The following is a 26,268-nucleotide window of genomic DNA, read 5'->3' as shown; positions in this document are numbered from 1 at the left end:
GCACATCAGTATTCATGGAGGGAAACAACACCACGCGCCTCAGCAACAGTAACGTCGCCTCGTCTGCGCGGGCACGAGCACGAAACGGCTGAGGCTAGATGGCTGAGGGAGCGCGCATACCCAACGCCAGCCTTCCTTGTGGGGAAGAAGGCCATCCTTTTCCCTCCCCAAAGGCATGTCTGCAACCGCAAAAATCACACCAGAACACCCAAACCCAATCTCTCAGACCACCTGCTTTCAGGTTTGTACTTTTTATCCTTCAACAAATAACAAATTGTTCATACTCACACAGCTCGCACTCAGTATCATAGCACAGCTCTAGTATCACCTTTACGCAGCGTCAGCCCATCGACCACCAGCAGCAGAGCAACGCCCCATAGCAACGCTTCTGCGCATCCTCACTCTGTTTCTCTGACCCAGCAACACCGGCCACCACCAACCACCATCACAATCTTAACGTTTTTTGCGCTGGATCCATCACATATCACTGTGTTTTTATTTTTAATTCTAACAAGGAACATGAATGTGCTGTGTGCAGTCATTCTCTCATCAGCCAAAGGTGCGTAGCCTACCCGGTTGAAATAACGAGGGCTTATCAATGCATCCTCATTATTATATTATGAATATTGTTTTGAATCCTTACTGAGTAAATGCCTGCAACCGATGTAGATTATAAAGAGTGGTGACAGTGCAATATATAAATGTTTGGCACAGACTGAGATGCATGCGGTTCGTCTTTTTGTTTTCGTTATTCCTGAGCGCCTCTTCATGCGGGGTGCGGTGCTGCAGAAATCACACTGAGCCGTATGCTGAGGCTGGTTGAATGCGATTGTGCATTTGCAACCATTTACAGAATTGTGAGGGTATATTTAACATTTTGCACATTTAAAATTAAGACGTTTTTTATTCGGGACATTTTATTTCATTGTTCGTTGGTTAGCCTATTGTACGCTATAACGTGATTTTACATGTTGTTAGTTTTCAAGCATTTCGATCTTGATTGTATTTCTTGAAAACCTGCATTGATTTGGTCTGGTAGCGTGCTTTGTATTGCATTAATATAATGGTTATCAAGATTGGTTGCTATGGCAAAAACCACGGATGAAATCAGGCTTTAGGGGGCACTGTGTGGGTAAGTTAGCCGACAGTCTATAGTAGGCTATATACATTCTTGCATTAGAGCATAAAAATATTCCATGTTCATTTGGAGAACGTTTATTTAACACAAACGAGTGCACAAAGTGTGATGGAATGAATGTGTTTAATGCATGTGAAAATGTTACCCAAAGAAAAAACGATGGAGTAGTGTGAAAAATAAAGAGAGTGGGGAGAGCCGGGGGATCCCCCATAAGGCATTAGATACATATATTTTAGTAAAAAAAAATTATAATAATGACAAATCTGATTAAATTCATGCTGTGGATACGTTAAATTTCATGAATTAATTATTTAAAATAATTTATATTACGTTTGTTTACAGTCTAGAAACATTTAGGCTTACACATCTACCTTGTTTACGTGCTTGCGCTTCCCAGAGCATTAAAGAACCACACCAGATGCTCGTTAGTGAAGCATTTGGTGTGCTTTAAAAACACTGCTGTAACAATCAGTCTTTTGGGGCTTTTCCACTGCAAGGTATAACTTCGACTCTGCTCGCTTTTTGGGGGGGTTTCCACTGTGGACAGTACCTGGTACTTTTTTTGTACCACCTTGGTCAAGGTTCCAAGCAAGCCGAACCGATACTAAATGTGACGTCACTGATGCAGATCACTGATAGGTCAGGGAGAATCGTCACTACCAGCGTCACTGGATTTCCAACACGCAACATCAACCCGCTAGTTTTAAAGTTAGTAACAGCGATAACAGTGTCATTTGTTCATGCCACTTTCGAATTGTGAAAAAAGAAATGGCTGTGCACAAAACCACGCCATTGTCAATAAACAAGGTGCAGACATTCCTCTCGTTAGTGATGAGCGAAACAAAGTCTCTCAGGAAGTGTCTCAGCCATTGGCCGCACACGGCTACCACCGGACATTCCAACAGTGTAGGGAAAAGTAAAAAATGTTTTTTTATAAAACTGACTACAGAACCATCAAGGAGAACTGGAAATGGTTCTACTAAATGGATGCTATCTAAACCGGCGAGCAATAGGAGGGAGAGTGCCCTGGAATGCACTATGGAGGATGGTATGTTTTGTTATGTCAACTCCATACTCCACTTGAAAGCTTCACTTTTAGTTGACTAGCTACTGGACGCTTGCTTCTAAAACAACCAGGCCAATTTAACTGTTACTCTTGTTTACGATCACCATGCAACAACTGCTTTATGCAGCACAATGAGCTAAAAGCTAACAACTAGCGGTTGTGTTATTGTTTGTCAAGTTTAATATGATGTCATGGCAGTAGAGGCAGCGCAACTATGATGATCAGCCTATAATCCCACCCATGTTGAGATGGCACTAAACTACAGTGGAAATGCAAGCTCAGAAACGTAAAGGGAGTAGAGTTGAGGCTAGCCTAACCGTAACGTGCAGTGGAAAAGTGCCATTTGTCTGGCCTTGAGTGTTGTAATACTTGCGCTCTGTGCACTCATGGAAGTACTCTTCCTTTTATGTTTTCCTGGATGTAATTTGTGTCTCAGATTGGACTTCAGATAAGTGTTTTCTATGAGTGCTGTTTATATATATATATATATATATATATATATATATATATATATATATATATATATATATATATATATATATATATATATATATATATATATATATATATATATATTTTATTTTATTTTATTTTTAAAGAGACTTTCTTTGTTTGATTCCTTCACTCAGCTACTTCAAAGTTATATTTTGCAACTACTATGTTTATTCCTACTTGCATTGAGAAACATGTTCTGTTCAGTTCTCCATTTCAGTTGTGGGCAAAGATACTGAGTTTATACCTAGCCTGAGAATGCATTTCTGTTTGAGTTTCATTCCTCATTTGAGATTTTTGTTATCTCTGCTTCTGGAGAAATGTTATGCTTCCCAGTGATAATTACCTGTCCTGAGTTCTGTACTAATCCAAGGAGATGTTGATGATACTAGCCAGTGAATACTTGGCTGTCATGAGTTCTGGTTTATGTCTTCACCGACTGGTTCCTGAAATTACCTTGACTGCTGTTATGGATGAAAGCTGAGTTGACTTTTGAGTATCTCCTGTGGACAAGCCTGTGCAAAACTTATGAACTGTTCTAAAGACTGTTCCTGTTTGCCCAGTTTTCATGCACTCTTTGAATAAAGCTGCAGCACCAGGGTTCAAACCTAATCTGCGCTCTATAGTATAATTACAGCCTGATAGTATTTTGCCATCCTTCTGCTACGTAATACAAAAAAAAAAAAGTCCTAGTAACTTCAAAGGAGCGGTTTAATAAATGCTCCTTTTTCACTGCATTCTGAGACATTATGAAATAATTATTCCTGTGCCACTGCTGAAACTGACAGTGAAACCATCCAGTGAGTCTGGAAGCCATCTGATTATTTTCTACGGTTTTTGAAACCTTTCAATGTATTTTGAAGTCACGTGCTTTTACGGGTCTTCAAGTACCTTCTATGTTGTCCCCTGGTATAGTTGCCCATTTGGGTCTGCTGCTTTGTCACCCTCTAAATCCAGTATTACTTGAAGCCATTTAAAGTAGAATAGTAGCTTATCTCTCTTTATTATATAACATTGGACTGAATGTATATATTTTTATTCTTAATCAACACAAAAGCCTGTTCTTTTCTGTAAGCCTGTTATAAAGAGTGTATATAGTTATGCATATTATGATCCCCCCACCAAAAAAAAAAAAAGTCTAATGGTGGGGACTCCCCTTAAGACTTGATTCAATTCAAGTACTGGGTCACACATGGATTAAGAGATTATGTATAGAGGCCAAGCGATAATGATTATTTTACAGCAAGATTGGGGAGTATGGTGATCAGCATGTTTTTTGTGCTGTGGATCACATCTTGAAGATTAAAATAATACAAACTAGCCTTTAAAATGTTTTTTATAAAAAATAAATAAATAGATATATATATTAGGGCTGCACAATTAATTGAAATGAAATCGAAACCGCGATATGACCTTTTGCGATTATTAAATTGCAAAGGCTGCGATTTAATTAAATAGTCTGCTCCCTTCAAAGTTGATTTGCACTGTTCAGTCCAGTCTATATTAGATTAGCGCATTCTGTGTTCCCTATCGAGAGGTCTCTCCTATTGCGTAAGTAGCTTATGCTATGGGAAAACTCCATTTCTTGAGAAATATTGAAGTCTTTATGTAAAACGCATTGCAGCTGCACAGCAGACAGTGATGAGCGAGGCAGCTCGGTCATTGGCTGTGCTGCGGCAACTGCTCGAACCAGTGACGGGCGACTTAGAACGCGCGACCAATCGCGCGCTCAGAGCCTGCTGAAATTAGCATATGAGGGCTATATAATGAGCGTCCCGTCACGCCAGTTCTTTTAGATTTAATCTCCTTCAGCGAAGACCTTCTCTTCGCTGGATCCTCCGGATTTTTGGAGTCTTTCGCCGCCGTGCTGAGAGGACGCCGGCATCTTCAGCCGCCTTCAAAGCCTTCTGCTACGCCATCCGGCACGCATCGCATATCCTTTTACTGAACAAGCGTTCGCCCCGTGACGCTTTTTAAGAAAGTAAAAGAGTTATTTTCCAGGCGTTGTTTCAAATGCCTTCAGCCTGCGAAACTTATGAACTGTTCTAAAGACTGTTCCTGTTTGCCCAGTTTTCATGCACTCTTTGAATAAAGCTGCAGCACCAGGGTTCAAACCTAATCTGCGCTCTATAGTATAATTACAGCCTGATAGTATTTTGCCATCCTTCTGCTACGTAATACAAAAAAAAAAAAGTCCTAGTAACTTCAAAGGAGCGGTTTAATAAATGCTCCTTTTTCACTGCATTCTGAGACATTATGAAATAATTATTCCTGTGCCACTGCTGAAACTGACAGTGAAACCATCCAGTGAGTCTGGAAGCCATCTGATTATTTTCTACGGTTTTTGAAACCTTTCAATGTATTTTGAAGTCACGTGCTTTTACGGGTCTTCAAGTACCTTCTATGTTGTCCCCTGGTATAGTTGCCCATTTGGGTCTGCTGCTTTGTCACCCTCTAAATCCAGTATTACTTGAAGCCATTTAAAGTAGAATAGTAGCTTATCTCTCTTTATTATATAACATTGGACTGAATGTATATATTTTTATTCTTAATCAACACAAAAGCCTGTTCTTTTCTGTAAGCCTGTTATAAAGAGTGTATATAGTTATGCATATTATGATCCCCCACCAAAAAAAAAAAAAAAAGTCTAATGGTGGGGACTCCCTTAAGACTTGATTCAATTCAAGTACTGGGTCACACATGGATTAAGAGATTATGTATAGAGGCTAAGCGATAATGATTATTTTACAGCAAGATTGGGGAGTATGGTGATCAGCATGTTTTTTGTGCTGTGGATCACATCTTGAAGATTAAAATAATACAAACTAGCCTTTAAAATGTTTTTTATAAAAAATAAATAAATAGATATATATATTAGGGCTGCACAATTAATTGAAATGAAATCGAAACCGCGATATGACCTTTTGCGATTATTAAATTGCAAAGGCTGCGATTTAATTAAATAGTCTGCTCCCTTCAAAGTTGATTTGCACTGTTCAGTCCAGTCTATATTAGATTAGCGCATTCTGTGTTCCCTATCGAGAGGTCTCTCCTATTGCGTAAGTAGCTTATGCTATGGGAAAACTCCATTTCTTGAGAAATATTGAAGTCTTTATGTAAAACGCATTGCAGCTGCACAGCAGACAGTGATGAGCGAGGCAGCTCGGTCATTGGCTGTGCTGCGGCAACTGCTCGAACCAGTGACGGGCGACTTAGAACGCGCGACCAATCGCGCGCTCAGAGCCTGCTGAAATTAGCATATGAGGGCTATATAATGAGCGCCCCGTCACGCCAGTTCTTTTAGATTTAATCTCCTTCAGCGAAGACCTTCTCTCGCTGGATCCTCCGGATTTTTGGAGTCTTTCGCGCCGTGCTGAGAGGACGCCGGCATCTTCAGCCGCCTTCAAAGCCTTCTGCTACGCTCATCCGGCACGCGATCGCATATCCTTTTACTGAACAAGCTGCTCGCCTCGTGACGCTTTTTAAGAAAGTAAAAGAGTTATTTTCCAGGCGTTGTTTCAAATGCCTTCAGCCTGCGCCTCGTGCAGAGGCCCTCTTCCGACGGAGATCGGCACATCATCTGCACTCGCTGCCTGGGTCTGGACCACGCAGAAGCTGCACTCATTCAGGGCGGATGCCCTGAATGCGACTCCTGGGCCTCGCCGAAGCGCGACTCGCTTTGCCGCTTTCACCGCAGCTGAGCCGGCTGCCCCGTGCTGCCACCTCTGTTCGAGCCGTGCAAGAAAAGCGCCGCCACAGAGGCTGCCAGAGCACCCGACTCTGGTGATGTCACGCCGCTCAGTCCCCGCGGGCATCACCACTACCAGATGTCTCCCGCCGCCGGTCCATTTCGCGAGAACGGACCTGCACCCCTCCAACAAAGCGGTGGGTCTCGCCTCGCTCGGCACATCAGGGACGACGACGGAAAGGATGACAGCTCTCTCTTGATGCTGCATCCGACGACTGGCCAGGCTCGTCGACCAGCCATCGGCATCAGCGACACGAGCGGGCACCAGCATGGACTCGGAGATCGTCCGTGATCCTGTCTAAGGCCGTGGAAGACCTCGGGCTCGACTGGTCTTCTCCGAAGAACCCGCCCAGCAGCCGGCTGGATGAGTGGTTCCTGCAGGGCGCCGGCAGGCCTCCCGACAGAGACCCTCTCCTTTCTTCCCTGAGGTGCACGACGAGCTCACGAAGTCGTGGAAAGCCCCACGACTCAGCTCGCCTAAAGCCTTCTTTCTCTTCTTCGCTCTCCTCAGTGGACGGCGCGAGAGAAAGAGGCTACGAGGCAACTCCGCCCCTAGAGGAGACTGTGGCCAACCATCTATGCCCACCCTCCACTGCTGGATGGAAGGCCAGAGCTTCTCACCCATCGAAGCCGTGCAGAACCACATCAGCTCTCACTGGTCGCGCATACGCCGCCGCCGGTCAAGCTGCGTCAGCGCTGCATTCGATGGCGGTACTACAAGTGTTTCAGGCCAAACTTCTCCGCTCTGTGGACGAGTCTGGACCTGAACCCGACGCTTTTAAGGACCTGCGCTGTGCTACGGACGTACCATGGCTAATTTGATCGTCCTTGAGCGCCACCTGTGGCTAACGCTAACGGAGATGAAGGACGCGGATAAGGCACCCTTCCTTGACGCACCTGTCACTCCGAGCGGCCTGTTCGGACCTACAGTGAGAGATTTCACGGAACACTTCACTGAGGCGCGGAAGGATTCGCAAGCTATGCATCACTTCCTGCCTAAGCGCTCCAGCTCATCTCAAAAACCGCCCCAGCAGCAGCAGCGAGCCAGGGCAGAGCCGCCCGCCTCCCAGCCGAAGAGCAGACCTGAAAAGGACGCCGACGCCGCTGCGTCCGCTGGTCGAAGAAAGCCGCAGGAGCAACGAGGCCCTCGACCCAGAATCACCCTGAACACAGAGCCTCGTAAGTCTTCCTAGCAGCAGGAAGAAAGAGAGGAGTACGCGCCTCGCAAATGCCGGACCGCTCCTCAAGAACATTTAAAACATTACCCAGTCCCCTTACAGGCGGCTGGAAATGTCTATACAGCAGTCAATGGGCCAGTCATAAAACTCGCTCACCTGCAATCAAACGCCGTTTCACGGCGACACACAGAAATCACCAAAAGAGTCATTTTCTGCCTGTGTCACTAAGGGTTCACATGTCCACACTAAAGTGCACATTCCCACATATCAGTACTGTCCAAACAGTGCCAAACACCTCCCCAGCTCAGGCTGGATGTCTCAAAAATGTAGTTCGTGTGCCTATTGTCATGTATGCACCACTACACACAAGCACTGTTCCCACAGTTATAAACACTTCCCCAGTAAAAACGGGAAGTGCTATAAGTGTAGCGCGTGTGCCTGCCGTATTGCATGCACCCCTACACACAGCTACCCACACAGTTTCAAACAGCTATGCCGCAAACATCACAGATGCAATGCGCGAGCTAAGAAACTCCCCGCTAAATGCGGAAAGCTTTATGAATGTGGCGCACGTGCCCATAATGATGAATGCACCCCCAATTCAAAACACTGTTCAGACAGTTTCAAGCACCTCTCCGACTCATGCTGTGAGCATTTCGGAAATAGTGCATGTGCCTGTACTCTCACACGCACCTCTGCACTCGGCACTCAATACGGCTGCTCAGCGCGCACCTGCGCCTCTGAGAGCCGTAGATTCTATGTTAGCACAAAGCGATTTGCCGGCGGGGCCCATACGTCACTGCGACACGCCTCCAGCCGGCATTCAGCCCATATCTGTGCAAGCAGAAGCCTGGGAAAAATCCCCGACATGCCGAAATGGGTTTTGAATATAATAAAACACGGATACTCACTTCAATTCGCCGCAGACCACCCCGCTTTTCAGCGGTGGTCGAGACGAAAGTGAGGAAAGATGTGTCACATGTTCTACGCACCGAGGTGCTCAAACTGATAGAGAAGGGCTTATAGAAACTGTTCCTCCTCTTTGAGCTAGGCGTGGTTTTTACAGCCGTTATTTTCGTCCCGAAAAGGACGGTGGCCTTCGCCCCATCCTGGATCTCAGACATCTGAACAAAGCGCTAATGATTCGCTCGCTCAGAATGTTAACAACCAAACATATCCTCGCGCAAGTTCGCCTCGGGATTGGTTTCTATCAGTGGATTTGAAAGACGCTTACTTTCACATCCCGATAGCGCTCACCACAGGCCCTTTCTGAGATTCGCTGAGGGACAGTCATACCAGTACACAGTACTACCATTCGCCTATCATTGGCTCCCCATACATTCACGAAATGTATGGACGTGGCACTTTCCCCTGAGACAGCGGGAGTGCGGATACTGAATTACCTCGACGATTGACTAATCATAGAACAATCAGAGGTTCAGTTAATGACACACAGATCTTGGACTATCAGCCATTTACAATGCCTGGGTCTGAGAATAAATTTTGCAAAGAGCGTGCTATCCCCAGCCAGAATATTTATTTTCTGGGAATAGTGCTAGACTCAGTGCAGATGACAGCGCTCTCATCAGAGCGCGCTCTCTATTCGACGCCTTGCAACATCGCTCAGAACGGCACGCACGCACCCGTCAAACGATTTCAGAGAATGCTCGGTCTCATGGCCTCGGCATCAGCTGTACTCCAGCTAGGATTGTTGCACATGCGTCCTCTCCAGCGCTGGCTAAAGAGCCGTGTCCCCACTCACGTGTGGCGCTCGGGCCACTTTTTGATCAGAGCGAATCACGGCTGTATAAAAACCCTGACGCCCTGGAAAGCCATAAACTGGTATCAAACCGGCGTGAGTCTGGGCGTGAATACGCGGAGGAAAATGATCACGACAGATGCCTCCAAAATAGGATGGGGGCCCTTTACGAGGGCAGGCCTGTTTCCGGCTTTTGGTCAAACCCGAAAAGCTTCTACACATAAACTGTCTGGAAATGAAAGCGGTCGCCTTGGCTCTCAGAGCCCTGCTTCCGTACCTGCAAAACGAACACGCCCTGGTCCGAACGGACAACATGACGGTAGTTTCAGTATATAAATCGCCAAGGTGGACTCAGGTCGAGCTCCCTGCACTCTATGGCCAGGAGCTCATCCTATGGTCACAACACCACCTGCGCCGCTAAGGGCAGCGCGACGTGCCAGGCGCCCTGAACCAAGGAGCGGACATGCTATCCAGAGACAAAGTTCTCCCAGGAGAATGGTCTCTCCACCCTCTGATGTTTCAGTGGTTATGGCGAACCTTTGGCGAGGCAGAGGTCGACCTCTTTGCCTCCAAGGAAAACGCCAAGACTGCCCTCTCTTCTTCTCAAAGCACGGACGCGCCGCCCAAGTTTGGCCGAGCCGCCTCTTAGTAGCAGTTCTCCGATCGCGATGCTGCCTCAGGTCATCAGTCGGATCAGGGAGGTGAAATGTGCAGTGCTCCTGGTAGCCCCACTCTGGAAAAACCAGACGTGGTTTCCAGAGCTGGTACAGATGATGCAATCTGCCCCATGGCCGATTCCGCTGAGGCAAGACCTCCTCGGACAGGCCAGCGGGATGATTCTTCATCCCCGCCCCATTCTGTGGGCCCTCCATGCATGGCCCCTCAACAGGTTCCCGAGAACCTCCCCAGTGGAGTTCTGAAAACCATTACTGAGGCGCGAGCCCCTCTACGAGGCTTGTATGCCCAAAAGTGGAAAGTGTTCAGTGACTGGTGTGATACCAAGAGCTTGAACCCCAAAACGTGCGAGATACCAAGTGTACTCGCCTTTTGCAGGAGCTGCTGGAGGCGGGCCGCACACCCTCCACGCTCAAAGTCTATGTGGCTGCCATAGCGCGCCACACAATCCTGATAAAGGACATTCATTAGGAAAAAATTATCTGATCGCTCGCTTCCTAAGAGGCTTAGGAGGATGAACCCTCCTCGCCCACCTTCAGTGCCGATCTGGGACCTGGCCACGGTCCTGGACGCACTCAAAGGTGCCCCGCTCGAACCTCTCCGAACCGTGCACCTCAAGCAGCTCGCTCAAAACCACGCTCTTGCTGGCACTCGCTTCAGTTAAAAGAGTGGGCTGACCTGCACGCGCTGTCATCAAGCTGCTTGCCTGGAATTTGGACCTAACGACTGCAGAGTTGTCCTTAGGCCAAAGCACGGGTATATTCCTAAGGTGCTCTCTACACCCTTCAGAGCACAGGTGATATCTCTGGCAGCTTATCGTCCTCAGCAGACGAAGGTGATGCAAATTTACTCTGCCCGGTCAGGGCGTCAGAGTATATTTGGAACATTCTGCCCTGTTCAGACAGACGGAACAATTATTCGTGATGCTTTGGCGGCCGAACTAAGGGTCTCGCTGTCTCAAAGCAATGAATATCGCGCTGGATAGTGGATGCTATAGCGCTAGCTTATGGAGCCAAGAGCCTTCAATGCCCCTTAGGCATCAGAGCTCACTCTACGAGGAGCATGGCCTCCTCGTGGGCATGGTCGAGTGGGATACCCATTGAAGATATTTCAGCGGCGGCAGGCTGGGCCTCGCTTCGACATTTATCAGGTTTTATAACCTACAGGTCCCCTCACTGCATTCCAACATTCTATCAGTCTGACTGGAATGAACTGGAGTATGTATATGCTGGGCATCATCTCCTCCCTTATAAGGTCCGTCTCTGACCGACTTAGAGGGTTTATTATGCGTACCAGTACACAAAAGCTCAGTACATGAGATATGTGCTTGTGTTTGTACAAGGAGCTCCCACCTTGAAGGGCTCCTGTCATACCCCACTATATAGCTCGCGCTGGCGGCTCGTGGAATATCACTTTGCTTTAAGGCTCAGGCACCTGCCTCTGGCTTTATAGAGCGAAGTCAGCACACACGGCGTTTTACATGGTGTTCCCATAGCGTAAGCTACTTACGCAATAGGAGAGACCTCTCGATAGGGAACGACTCGGTTACTAACGTAACCTCGGTTCCCTGAGAGGAGGGAACGACTATTGCGTAAGCTGCCGTGTCTGTGCTTGGTCAGTTCGCTTCAGTCGATTGAACCTAAAAGAACTGGCGTGACGGGACGCTCATTATATAGCCCTCATATGCTAATTTCAGCAGGCTCTGAGCCGCTGAATGCAGGACGCGCCCTCATTGGTCGCGCGTTCTAAGTCGCCCCATCACTGGTTCGAGCAGTTGCCGCAGCACAGCCAATGACCGAGCTGCCTCGCTCATCACTGTCTGCTGTGCAGCTGCAATGCGTTTTACATAAAGACTTCAATATTTCTCGAGAAACGGAGTTTTCCCATAGCGTAAGCTACTTACGCAATAGTCGTTCCCTCCTCTCAGGGAACCGAGGTTACGTTAGTAACCGAGTCGTTTTCAGAGCAGTTCGTTGCTCCACAAGACACACACTCATGCTTAGAGTAACAGAAGTGCTCTGAGTTAGGTTCCGTTTGCTTACGTGCGCTAAACTCTTTATTTACACTAAACTGGAGCGTACTGCGTGAATCGTTTTTTATTATTATCAGCGGTAGCAGCATCTCAGTCTCTCCAAGGCACAGGTATCATAATATCGCAGAAAACAAGATGGTATATAATTCAAACATCTTTATTAAATGATTGCAGAGCAAACTGCATTAACAGTTACACCTTTAGAGTCCTCTTCTCCTGACATTTGTTTACCTCACGAGAGAGCGTGTCGCCCTTATTACACTCCCCGCGGAAACAAGTGAAATCAGAACTAATATTACCAACAAAAAAACATCCAAAAAAATTATGATTACACCAATGGGTTATCAGTATCAACTTCAGTTTGACATTAAGCCTCATTCTTTAGGACTATCTTATATACAGTAAATAATAGTATGTATAAGCCGACTAGTTTTTAAGGCCTAGAATAAAGATTAATATTTATATTTTATGTATACGGAATTATTCAATCAATCAACATTTTGTGACAGCAAAAACAAGGCAACAACTATGGTTTTACCAACAGGGAAATGTAGTTAACAGTGACATTGAGCAGAAAGCTTACATATAACCAGTTTTGACAGAGCTGCTGATAAAAAGTTAAATGATCAGCATCGATTGATGAGATGAAAATTGGAGATCGGTGTCGGATGTTAAAATCCTGATTGGAGCATCCCTAATATTCAAGTTGACTGTTTCAAAAACTAATGTTGATGATTAGTGGCTGAGACCCTATCACAAAATTGACAAAAACACGTACACGGTGGATGGTAACATTTGGATGTGAAGACATTGTTTCACTGTTTATATATTTATTTGTTTGTGGGTGAACTGAAAAAAGGTCTCAGTTTGGTTCTTTTTAAGAGGGCTCAAATGTGAAAACCCCAGAAGCCTTTTTGCAGTTGAACATGTGTAAAACATTACCATCATAATCGCATTTCAAATCGCAATATTTTTCGAAATAATCGCAATATGACTTTTTGTCCAAATCATGTATGTGTGTGTATATAAGACAAAAGTTTGGAATAATGTACAGATTTTGCTTTTTCGGAAGGAAATTTGTACTTTAATTCACCAAAGTGTCATTCAGCTGATCACAAAGTATATTCAGGATGTTACTGATGTAATCTTTTGTTTAATCAATTCTAGACAGGCCCCATTTCCAGCAGCCATCACTCAAACACCTTATCCTTGAGCAATCATGCTAAATTGTTAATTTGGTTCTAGAAAATCACTTGCCAGTGTTTCAAACACAGTTGAAAGCTATTTGGTTCATTAAATGAAGATTAACTTTGTTTTTGTTTGTTTTTGAGTTGCCACAGTATGCAATAGACTGGCATGTCTTAAGGTCAGTATTAGGTCAACAAAGGCAAAAGAGAAACTGCTTTCTCTAGAAACTCATCAGTCAATCATTGTTTTGAGGAATGAAGTCTATACAATGCTTGAAATTGCCAAAAGACTGAAGATTTCATACAAGGGTATACACTACAGTCTTCAAAAATGAAGGACAACTGGCTCTAACAAGGACAGAAATAGATGTGGAAGGCCAGATGTACAACTAAACAAGAGGCTAAGTACATCAGTGTCTCTAGTGTGAGAAATAGACGCCTCACATGTCCTCTGCTGATAGCTTCATTGAATTCTACTTGTTCAACACCAGTTTCATGTACAGCAGTAAAGAGAAGACTGAGGGGTACAGGCCTTATGTGAAGAATTGCAAAGAAAAAGACACTTTTGAAAAAGAAAAGGTCAGAGTAGGCAAAGAAACACAGACATTGGACAACAGATAATTGGAAAAGAGTGTTATGGATCTTAACCCCATTGATCTTTTGTGGGATCAGTTAGACAGTAAGGTGCGTGAGAAGTGCCTGACAAGACAGTTACATCTATGGAAGTGTGGGGTGAAATGTCACCTGAGTATCTAGACAAACTGACAGCTAGAATGCCAAGGATCTGCAAAGCTGTGATTGCTGCACGTGGAGGATTTTTTGATGAGAACTTTAAGAAGTTCTGAATTTTTTTCAAATTGTAGTAGTCATTTTTCAAGTTATTAATGTCCTGACTATACATTGTGATCTGTTGAATGCAACTTTGGTGAATAAAAGCCAATTTCCAATTTCTTTCCATAAGAGCAAAATCTGTACATTAATTAAAACCTTTGGCCACCGGTGTATATGTATATTTTAGGGCTGTCGATTTAACGCATTAATTCAATGCGATTAATTTGACTAAAAACAACGCGTTAAAATTATTTACGCCTTTAATCGCAATGCCCTCGGACCGTCATATGGAAGATTCCTGAGAAATACAAGCTTGTAGTACCACCTGTTTACAGATCAAATATATTGCAGTAAGTGAAACCAGCTGTGTGGCAATGCTCCCTTTATACAGTGAAGAAAAACACCCTTGAGCAGCAGAACAACACAAACATATTCCGTTCTTGCGTTCAAAACACTTGATGGAGCGCAAATCCGAACTAAGGGATCTCAATATGTGTTCTAAGTATTAAACTATATTTAACTTGATGCAGTGACCTAAAAATTTTATGTTTATGACGCTACACAAGCATGTCTGATGCAGGTGTACATTGACAGGTCCTTAAACAAGCCCTCATAATAAATCTCGAACTGATTGACAAATTCACTTGTGAAATGGATTGCTGAGAACTGTATGCCAATGATTGGCTTGTGTTCAATAATATGGTAGTAAACGATACATTGTATTCTAAAGCCACTTTTATATTGTTTTATCAATGATTAACTCTTCTGCTACAAGAATGTAATCCATTTTAATTACCTGAATATTTGTTTATTATATATATATATATATGATTGATCATAATTTCTTCATAATATATTGAATTATATTTATATGAGGGGCTTTCTCAGCAAATATTTGTATATGCGATTAATTAATCGTGACACCATGTAATTAATTCGATTAAAATTTGTAATCGATTGACAGCCCTAGTGTGTGTGTGTATGTGTATATATATATATATATATATATTTGTAAAAAAAAAAAAAAGAAGAAGAAAAAAAACAACATCTGACCTTTATTTTCTCTCCTTTCCCATTAATTTCATTTTCAATTAGTCACTCCTCACTCAGAGTGCCCTTTTTCCAGCTGAAACTGAGGAATCATCCTCCCTTGTACTCACTTTTAAGTTCTGGCCTATCAAGGCACTGGCAGTGGCACGGCGACTCCACCCCCTACACCCTCTAAATGAGGGACAAGGCCACTCAGGTGAGTCATTTGTGCTGTTTACTGTAATTCGTACCCTTACATGTCAAATAAATATGATAAATGGACATTAAAATCATACCTTTGCAAAAAGTATCTTGAAATGTATGTGGTTTTGTTGGTGTTGATTCAGTGATATTAAAGCATTTTTTTTTTCTAAGATTTGTTTGGTTAAAAATTGACAAATTGCCATTATTGATTGAGTATATACACAATCTGGCTTCAAACAATGCCCTTACCTCCCCCGATTCACTACAGTAAGCCTATACAAAAAAAAAACATTAACAACTCTTCAGCTTCTATTTTATATATATATAATTTTTTTATTTTTAAACATAACTATTTATAATTATTTCATCATTATATATTGAATTATTGTTATATGAGGGGCTTTCTCAGCAAATATTTGTATGTGCGATTAATAATGATTAATTAATCGGGACGCCATGTAATTAATTTGATTAAAAACTTTTACAGTCCTAATTAAGATATACTGGTGGTGGCTGAGGAGTGTCCCCTGTTCTCTATTTAAAAGTGCTTTGAGTGTAGTGTCAGACAGATTACGAAGCACAAAGTTAAGTAGTTTATCATTAAATAAAATCAGTTAAATCTGAAGTATGTAACCCACTATCACCACCAAATGGAATTGCAAAAATAAAACTTTGTTTTCAAAACAGATGTTCTGAACAAAAACGGTGTTTACAGTTTGAGAAAATTAACTGTATGAATGGCTTACTTATAGCTGTCTCTACATATTAAGCTATGATAGGAGAAAGTATTTTTACACTGAAAAGTTACATAATTCAGTTTTAATTTAGATGTTATCGCATGAAGTAATTATTGAATTTTTTTTGGTTAACATTTTTTAGTACAGGCTCACAAATATAGACAGATGTAATGTTTTTGACAAAAAAGGTATTGGATTATTTTATTGTCATTCAATATTTTTAATTGTTTTATTGTTATTAAATATTTTTGTTCAATTCAAAAAATTACTAAATCAACCTGAAAAATTAGGTTGCACCTAGAAAACAAATTTTTATAAGTTACATAAGGTTGAATTAGATCAACATTTGCAGGATACCACTTTTTTCAATGTACAAACTTTTGTTTGTACACCAACACACTTATATGGATGCTTATCTTTACAAGTTTTCTTGTTTGTGCGTTACAGGGTGAGAAAGTTTGTTCCATGTCTATTTACTACTGTCAGAAGCTTAGGGAATTATTTCGAACACAGTTCTTACTCCTCTCTGTGTATTTTTTTAATTCTCTCTGTTTTCCTGTCAGACCCCTAGGGCCTGGGTAGATGAGCGGAGGAGAGGCTCTCATAAGCGATCGGCTTCTTGCGGTAGCACTGATCAGCTGAAAGAGGTGAGAGAGAGAAAGAGCTTTTATAAAATGTACATAGATCAGGTCCATTTGGACTGGTACTGTTACTGAACTCTTGTACCATAGACCAAAAATAGTCTTAATCAAGACTGATCCTGTGATCCTCCTATTTTTCTTTATCGTGCTGCTATTTAGCATCTCCATTTTGACTTCTTTTAGATTGTAAAATTGCGGCAGCAGCTCCAGCGCAGCAAACGCAGCAGTCGTCATCGCCGGGACAAAGACCGCAAGTCCCCATTTAATGGCAACCATGCCATCATCCAATCACAGGTGGGCATCATCACATTCCAGCAGCCACAGTCAATTCAGAAAGTTGTGTGCATATACATTTGTAAGAGGACTCCCATAACAAGGACTAGTTCACACTGCAGCACTGAAGTAGGCCAAACGTCTGGAGAATTTGAAAGCGCCCCACTTTCCTGCATGTCTGTTTCAATTTTGAGGCTTCTCTTGCACCTCAGAGACTGGGAGGCAGGATTATCCCTAAGGACAGTGACTTGTATTACAGTAGATTATAAAGTGTACCCTCACAGCATTCAACACATTCTGTTTCCATGTGTGTGTATTTTTATCACATTGATGTAATTAATTATATATAACACATTAGTATTATGACCTAGAATGCAAATTAGAGTTGTGGACATTGTATTATTGTTTTAATTTAAACATCTTGAATATGGTCTGAGAGCACTGGAAAGGAGGAGGCAAGAACTGGATTGACGATGTAAATAATATTTTAATAGTAAACTTAAACAGACACACAAACACACACATGACGGACATGTCCGTAAACGATCTCTCTCTCCGGCATGATCCTCTGCAGTCGACCTTTATCCCTCTCGGAGGCTTGATTAGCCTAATACGGGACCGGGTGTGTAGGATCACAACCCGGCCCCGCCCTCCGCCCTGCCACAATATATATTTAATATATATAAACTAAAGCATATTGTTTTTATTTTTATAAACATTAACCATATCAATAGTTGAATAGTAATTTCATGTTGTCGTTTTAGAATAGTTTTATATTGTATCGTCATTTTCTTTTATTCGTTTACTTCATTTGCAATGCTTCATGCGATGTGTAGTTTATAACTTCTTAATCTTGTCCCTTTGTCTTTTGTCCCTTTGTCTTTTTTTCTTTCTTTTTTTACACATACGGTTTTGCTTCAAGTCAAAGTTTGTAATTCATCTCAGAGCTGTTTGATTGGGTTCATGGCTTAGAACTCTAATGAATAGTTCTTTGAATTCTCCATGGAGAAAATGAATAGGAAAGTTACTTCAGATAACAGATAAAAAAATACAAGATAACACATTTTTAAGAGAAGAGACAAAGTGTGAGGAAGGCAAAAGTTTGGACAGGCAAAAAAACACTAAAAACATAAACATCTATATATTTTTCTAAACAAAACATAAATGTAGACGATAATGAGAGAATGAAAAACAGAGAAAAGACAATGAGCACTTAATACTCAAAATAGGTACCTAACAAGTACTTAATGCAGTATACACACTATTGACTACAGAGAGTAGTCAGTAGTTTGTGTATATGATGGGGCTTAGCATAACACAATGTTTGATTTCTGGCAATAGAGGGATTGTACAGTTTTGTATATGTGTGGACTTGCCGTGTGTGGAAATTGTTTTAACAGGATTACATAGAACGTAGATCCAAATTTATGTATTGTAATTTGAAAATATTAAGTACTTAAGGAGTATTCACTGAAAAATAGGGATTTTATGTTAAAGTAATTATAACAAAAAAAGAGTACTTTCTAAATTAAATAAATTAGTTTAAGCCTGAACTTGAAAATATTAAATACATTCTACATTTGTACTTAAATTTAAACATGTTAAAATAAATGCTGGAACTTATAAGTAAATATTATTCATGATTTTCCTTATATATCTTTACAATGCATCATGTATCAAATTAAAAGTAGAAAACCATGTCATATTTATTTGCTAATTTGAGTAAATTTCATTGGTAAATAAAATAAGTAAATTTAACTTGACTTCAAAACTGGTGTTCCCAGTAGGGATGCACAATTTGGGGAAATATCATATTGCGATTATTGATGTTAATATTTCAATATGCGATTTTGATATAATAAACAAATGGTATCATGAGCCAACTTGCTTGGTTATCAAGGAAAATGCACAAATAGATAACTGATAATGCTGAAATGTGTATTTTTCAACTCTAACATACAAACTAGCAACAACAACAACCATAAATGCAGACTTTTAAATATTAAATAATATCTTTGCATTACTGCAAACTTGTTATTTTCTCAATATTACACCTAAATAAAATAGAACAATAATTAAGAACATACAAATTTTCACTAAAATAAGATTGTCCAAACAAACAGGGACATTTAAGCAGGATGTAAGATGTACTTTGTATAAACTCTTTTGAAAAGGACACTGGATATAAAAGTGTGGTTCACTCAATCGTGTGTGTGTGTGTGTGTGTGTGCGTGCGATACGCATCAATCTTATGTGAAAAATAACAATAAAATGCACGCACGCACTTAAGATTTCACATAAGATTGTACGTGCATTTTATTGTTATTTTTCACATAAGATTGATCTTAAGATGATCTCATCTGATGCAAGATGAGACAGCGGGGGTGAGAGATGAGCGTATCGTGTTAGAGTGCTCATCAGCCGGCAGAACTTTAAATCTCTCCCGGTCTCGACTCCAGCTCAGATTGGGTCTCTTCCGTGACAGTTTTGGAGTATTTGCATGTCACGCTCCCGTATTATATTAACTTTAATTATTATTGAAATAAAGACATATCGCCAAGCTGTGATCTGTGTTGCTGTGTTATTTTTTTTCTGACCCCCAGTTCAGTGTCAGTCTGCTCGGCATCCATCTTAACCGGATTTCCATGCTGAATACCGGAAACTCACATGACATGACCACACGTGCCACTCCCTGAACTGAGACTGACTGGTCATCTTTATTAGCGATGTAGAAAATGGGCTGTCACGTCCACACATACAATTATTTATTCAATAAAATCGCAGCATTTGCCGTCATATAATCGCACAGGCTGACATCACGATTACGATATGATTAATCATGCAGCACTAGTTCCCAGCATGCACCAAGCTTGAATAATTAATGAGTTTGCATGGTTTCATTGTTTGTATGTTTAATTACACAGTTTTTATAGTGTTTGAAGTCTGAATTTCATTTTCTACTCAAAATTACCTTTTCAAGATTAAAAGAAAATATCTGTTGGTCTAAGTGTTGAGTGTAGGCTGCTTTTTTACCTTTTAAAAATTTGTAAGTATAAGCAACATAGTTATATTAACATTAACCATAGATATTATTATATGGTTACTATTACTAAAACCAAGTTACAGTATGAATACTACAGTAATGCTGTAGCAAAACCATGGTTAATTGTATAAAAACCTTGGTTACTGCCAAAAAAAAAAAAAAAAAAAACATGGTTCTACAGTCGTGGTTACTTGTCATGGTTAATACAATATTACTACAGTAAATACATGGTAAGTTTTCATAAGGGTATTATTTATTAACGAGGATTAAATATCATTATCAATGTTTTAACACCTGAATTTAAATAAGCCTGTAAAAATGGTCAAGCAAGCCAATTATAATACATGTCACGTCTAGGCTTATCATTACTTGGTGTGAATAACTCCAGATGTCATTATGTCAGGAAAGCACTGCTCCCTCTTTGAACAAACGCTATGACTGAAAGGGTGAGTGCTGTCTGTCTGCTGGTGCATTTTAGCATTTCTGTGCGTCAAGATGAGCGGAGAAAAAATTGTTCAGGTGCCATGCAACAATTTGCTCATTAAATTATTCTTTTCCTTTCTTGTGAGATGCATTAATATGCATTTTATATAAATAATAAGATCACTAGTTTAAAAAAAAACTTCAGAAATGATATTTTTATGTGAGGATCGATATTCTTGATACCACATCAGTATCGGAAGTATCAATACTTTAGTATCGATCCGCCCATCCCTACATAGCATGCAATAAGCTTTCCCATGGGAGGCTTTTGTATGTTATTTGGTACATGATTAAACATGGGTTTATAAGGAAAGTTCAAAATGTGAAATGTTCTATAAAACAATTCATTTAAATGTGACTAAAGTTACATCAGATTTGTAAGTAAAAGTTGCTGTATTAACTGAAATGTTTAAGTTATATTTACTCACTCATTTTTATCAATGTTATGTCATAAATGTAAGAAGATTTTCCTTAATTTAATAGAATTGTTTTGTATAAAATTAAGTACATTTTACTAGTCATTTTTTTCAGTGTTTTACCTTTTTGTTTTTTCTACTCTTGCGGTCTCTTAGTCTCAGATGCCTAAAACCATCCTGATTCCCATCCCCATCTCCAAGTCCACGCCCCCCCGTTTCCGGAACAGCATAGAGTGCCTCAACCAGGAGATTGAACGCATCATCATTCGGGACACAGTCGAACGAGACGAGATCATAATAGTGAGTGCTTCTTAATAAAACGCTTTCACATCCAACTACAGTTTGTTTCACAATTAGGTTATTAAGCAAAGAAATCTCCTCTATTCAAGAGCTATTTTTGCCGTAAATAGTTTTTGAATTGCTAAATGGTTTTTTGGAAATTAGTTCACATATTCATGATTGTACATTTTTTAAGTATTATCCTTCATATTAGTGTATTGGTTTCTGGGTGTTTTAAAGCATCAGTATGTATAGTCTAGTTCAGGGCTACTCAACTTTGGAAAGCTCAGGGGCCACAAAGCAGGACCCCTAAAGTCTTGATAGCCGCACTCTTGATTTTAGTAATTCTCATATAATATTTATTTATGAATTTTATAGTAAGAATTTTATTGTGAGTTAATTTAATATATAGTATAAAATATAAATGAGGGGTGTAACAGTTACATTTTATCATGGTATAGTTTTAAGAGCCATTTTCTACTACATTCATTGCAATATAGAAAACAGACATGATCAGTTATTACTTAACTGAAACATGGTTTACTATATAAATATTATAGATACCATGATTGTAATAACCATGGTCTTTTGGCAGAAACCATGAATTTACTATAGTAATTTTGTAGTAACCATGACTATTGTAATGCAATGTTTTTTTGTTTGTTTTACTATGGTTTATCTACAAACACCATTGTTAAATTGTGGTTACTATAATAACACCATGGTTAATTTTCCTTAGAATAGACACTGTCAACCAATAGACAAAGAGTGTTCAGTGCCAATTCTCAATGCCATTATTGCAGAATAAATGATGACTTTTCTGTTATTATTGTTATTGTGACGATGATGATGATGATGATGATGATGCATATATGGTGAGCTATAGACCTTTTTCACACTCAGTGTTTTGGAGCATGGAAGTAAACATTTGCAGGGTAAACTTTTACAGCAGTGAATGGAAAATCACAGCAAATTTTATTTTCACTTACCCATTTGCTCCAAGAGCAAAAGGAAAGAAATCCACTATTACATTTGAATGACTTTCCAGAAGAGGAAAAAAATGGAGATCAGTGGATTACGACTTAAAATGGGAGAAGATGCCAGATATACTGTCACTCTCTCAGCAGCTGTAATATAACCCTGCTCGCAGCTGTGGATATATATTTTTTTTAAACTAATTCCAGGGTAATATAACACAAAGAATAAAGTTATACATTTACACTCAATATTTAAAAAATGTATCATCTAAAAAAACTGTGAGATTTAAGCTGATAAATAAGGCAGAAACGCGTCATCACAGTCTGTGAAAAAGGTGTATTCAAACAGGTTTGACAGATTTGTACGAAAAGTGACTCGAGCATGCGCATGTTTGAATGACAGAACGCAAAAGTGCACGGCTGCAAGCATGCTGACCGCCACTCTCTTGTTACATCATCTATCCTCAAATATTCTTTGTTTTTATTTATTCGTTACAACAAAGTTATTTTGTTTTATTTTTTATTTTTTTGCACTACCTTTTGCACTAGGGTTACAGAAAATAACCGTAAATATTCTAGAAAATGGGCACCTCACAAATATGTTTTTGATAATGTCAATACGGGCATTAAAAATGTCTCGGGGGCCACGTGTTGAGTAGCACTGGTCTAGATCTTACTAGAGTAATATGTTCTATGCAGAATTTCAAAAGTTTCTACAAAGGCATGAGGCTGTAAAACCCTTTTTAGTTTTATTTGGAACCTTCATTTTTAAGAGTGTTCAATGCAAAGACTTTGAGAGCTTTAGGAAAACAAGGATGCTTTTTTAAGACTGATGCCAAGATGGATTTGGCATTGAAAACATTTTTGTGATATAGGACTTTTCGGTGCACATGCACAATCAGTAGTAATGTGATGTATAGTGAAATAGTCCCCTCCGCCAATATGGATAGCAATGTGTTACATGTCCTTGATATACAGTATGTCCCTTTTAGTCTAGAATTCTCTAACAATGTAATTTACCATCAGCATATGTGTGTATTAGCCACAGGATGTTCCTGATGGGCACCGTGCGCCCCCTCCCCTCCCCCAGCGCAGCAGCAGCACCCGCAGCATTGACACACAGACGCCCTCAAATGGTGGGCTTGGCAGTAACCGTAGCAACAGCAGCAGCCGAGCTGACTCTGTCTCACCCTCATACCTTAGCATCCTTAACGACACAGTTGGAAACAGCCCTCTCCTAAACGATGACGCGCTCAATGAGATCAAAGAAAGAGGTGACACACACACACACAAATTGTTTTTATATAATTGTGGGAAATCTCCATAAACTTTATGTATTTATGTATTTTATACAGATCCAATGATAATATATTTCCCCTAAACCTAACCCTCACAGAAACCTTTTTGCATTTTTACATTTTCAAAAAAACATTGCTTGGTATGTTTTGTAAGTTGCTTTGTATAAAAGCGTCTGCCAAATGAATAAATGTAAATGTAATAAGCCTTTTCCCTGATGGGGACCACTGGCTGGGCCCCACAAGGTAGTTGATCTCAGGTTTTACTATCCTTGTGGGGACATTTGGTCCACACAATATGTACACACACACACACACACCACCACCATCACACAGATGCATAAAACTCAAATGACTGATTTGATTCCTAAACACTCCTAATTCTGTTTCTTAGACATTGGACCTTGGTCTCCTCTTCCCAAATATGCTTCTTCTCCAAAGCCCAACAACAGCTATATGTTCAAACGTGAGCCTCCAGAGGGCTGTGAAAAAATTAAAGTCTTTGAGGAAAACCAGTGAGTAACAATTCTATAGACATGTTTTGTCTGTATGTTGGTATACTTTTAAAATATGTTTTTATAATTTATATTTACAAGGTCGTTTCCCACAAATAGGGTACAAAATAGGGCTTAAAACAAAAACAATTATTTATGTGTTTTTAGCTTTTTCAGGTTAATTTTTATTTTATGTTAGATAATAGTTTATCCAACATTTTTTCTCAGTGAAGAACATGGGATTTGTGCATTAATTGCTTAAAAAAATTATTGAATAGTTCCACCATTATGACATCACATAGGTCCCATTTTGGCATCATAAAAAACACCATATGACATCATAAAGATTGTATTACGACATCATAGAAGCCCCCATTATGACATCATAAATCAATTATTAGGACATCATTGAGGCCCGATTATTATGTGTTAGCCCCAACATGACACCATAATGACATCATAGAATCACTGTTATGATATCATAGATCAGTGGCATAGCCAAGGGTGGGCAATTAGACCAAGGCCCACCCAGAATATTAGTTTATGACTTCAAATTTATTATTCATAAAACAGTTTTAAAAAAATCTAAATATATGATTTCTGAAAGTGCGAAAGAACTATTTCACTGTTGTTAAGGAAAATTTGGTTTAAAAACATTTTGGCGAACATTTGGCCCATCCATATTAATTGAGGCCCACCTAAAAGTAATTTCCTTGCTACGCCTTTGTCATAGAGGCCCCATTATGACATCTAAAAGACCCCATTATCCTATAAGCCCCATTTTGACAAAACAATTTAATGATTTCATAATGGTGCATCTATGAGGTCTATTTTGTCAGAATCGGTCAGAACATTTCTTAAAGGGACCGTTCACCCAAAAATTAAAATTCCCTCATTTACTCACTCTTATGCCATCCCAGATGTGTATGACTTTGTTTCTTCTGCTGAACACAAATTAAGGTTTTTGTAAGAATATTTCAGCGATGTAGGTCCTCTATTGAAGTGAATGGGTACCAAAGTTTTAAAGCTCAATGCACATAAAGGCAGCATAAAAGTAATACATAAGCCTCCAGTGGTTAAATCCATGTCTTTAGAAGCGCTATGGTAGGTGTGGATAAGAAACAGATCAATATTTAAGTCATATATTGTTCTTCCTGCCCAGTAGGTGGCAATTTGCATGAAGAATGTAAATCGCCAAAAGTAGAAGTATGTGAAATTGAATGTGAATATTGATAGTAAAAAAAGATTTAAATAATGATAATTTTCTTACCCACACCAATCATATCACTTCTGAAGATATGGATTTAATCACTGGAGTCTTCTGGATTACTTTTATGCTGTCTTTGTCCTTTTGGAGCTTCAACATTTTGGTACCCATTCACTTGCATTGTGAGGACCTACAGAGCTAATATTCTTCTAAATATAAAAAAAAAAAGATTCAATGGAAGAAAGTCAAAGACATCTGGGATGGCATGAGGGTGAGTAAATGATGAGAGAATTGTTTTATTCTTGGGTGAAATATCCCTTTAAATTAAATCCTACATATCCTAAGTAGACTCGTAACTAGGTTGCCATGGGTATAATTAGCTGTTAATTGCTTATTTAGTGAATTAACTTTCATACCATTGATGCCCAAGTACATTTATTATCGGTTATTTTTTTATAGCTTTATGTAATTTTTCTCATTACCTACTTTTACTTCAGTCAATTTCTATAAAGGTGTCTTTACTTTTAACTTCAGTAAGTTGTTTTACTTATGATGATTTGGTACTTCATACAACACTGGTACCTTATTCATGGAAATAAGACTTGGGGTTATTTTGTTTCTCCACACAAAATCCTTTTGAGCTGACTCACTAATGCCATGAACATTCATACTCTTAACAATAAGAAAGATTAGATTTCCGTGAAAAATCAAATTGCTTCATGAGTCTGAAATCAACCTATTTGTTTAAATCAAGGTATTTTTTTCCCTCTTCTGCACCAGGCCAAGGCCTCTCCAAAAGATTCCTCCATATCTCTGCCCAGACAGGAACAAGGTGAACTTCATTCCCAAAAGCGGCTCTGCTTTCTGCCTGGTAAGCATCTTGAAGCCCCTGCTGCCCACACAGGAGCTGAACTTCCGTAGCGGGATGGGATTCCGCAGCATCTCCCCCTCCTTGGTGCCTCTAGGTGGGGTTGGGGTCAGAAGCCTGTCCCCGGCCATGGGTCCTGTCCTCTCCCGTGGACGTCAGTCACCATGTCTCCCACGACACCTTGAGGAGCCAGAGGGTTAGAGTGAAGAGTGTAAA

The 26,268-nt window shown here is 40.4% G+C and overlaps 1 protein-coding gene across 1 annotated transcript; it reads left to right on the top strand.

The window, feature by feature from the left end:
* The first annotated feature begins 411 nt into the window (after positions 1-411).
* fam117ba (family with sequence similarity 117 member Ba) lies at positions 412-26,253 on the top strand. The gene is made up of 8 exons (XM_052130569.1): positions 412-559; positions 15,202-15,352; positions 16,640-16,723; positions 16,901-17,011; positions 21,089-21,232; positions 23,231-23,462; positions 23,878-23,998; positions 25,965-26,253. Exons 2-8 carry the CDS (start codon positions 15,332-15,334, stop codon positions 26,251-26,253), a joined length of 1,002 nt encoding a protein of 333 aa, XP_051986529.1. The 5' UTR covers positions 412-559; positions 15,202-15,331.
* Positions 26,254-26,268: the final 15 nt, after the last annotated feature.

The sequence above is a fragment of the Xyrauchen texanus genome, chromosome 7 (genome assembly GCF_025860055.1).
Source record: "Xyrauchen texanus isolate HMW12.3.18 chromosome 7, RBS_HiC_50CHRs, whole genome shotgun sequence".
In the NCBI taxonomy this organism is placed as follows: Eukaryota; Metazoa; Chordata; class Actinopteri; order Cypriniformes; family Catostomidae; genus Xyrauchen; species Xyrauchen texanus.
The sequence above is the reverse complement of the archived record's forward strand: the minus strand, read 5'-3'. Positions and strand labels throughout refer to the sequence as shown.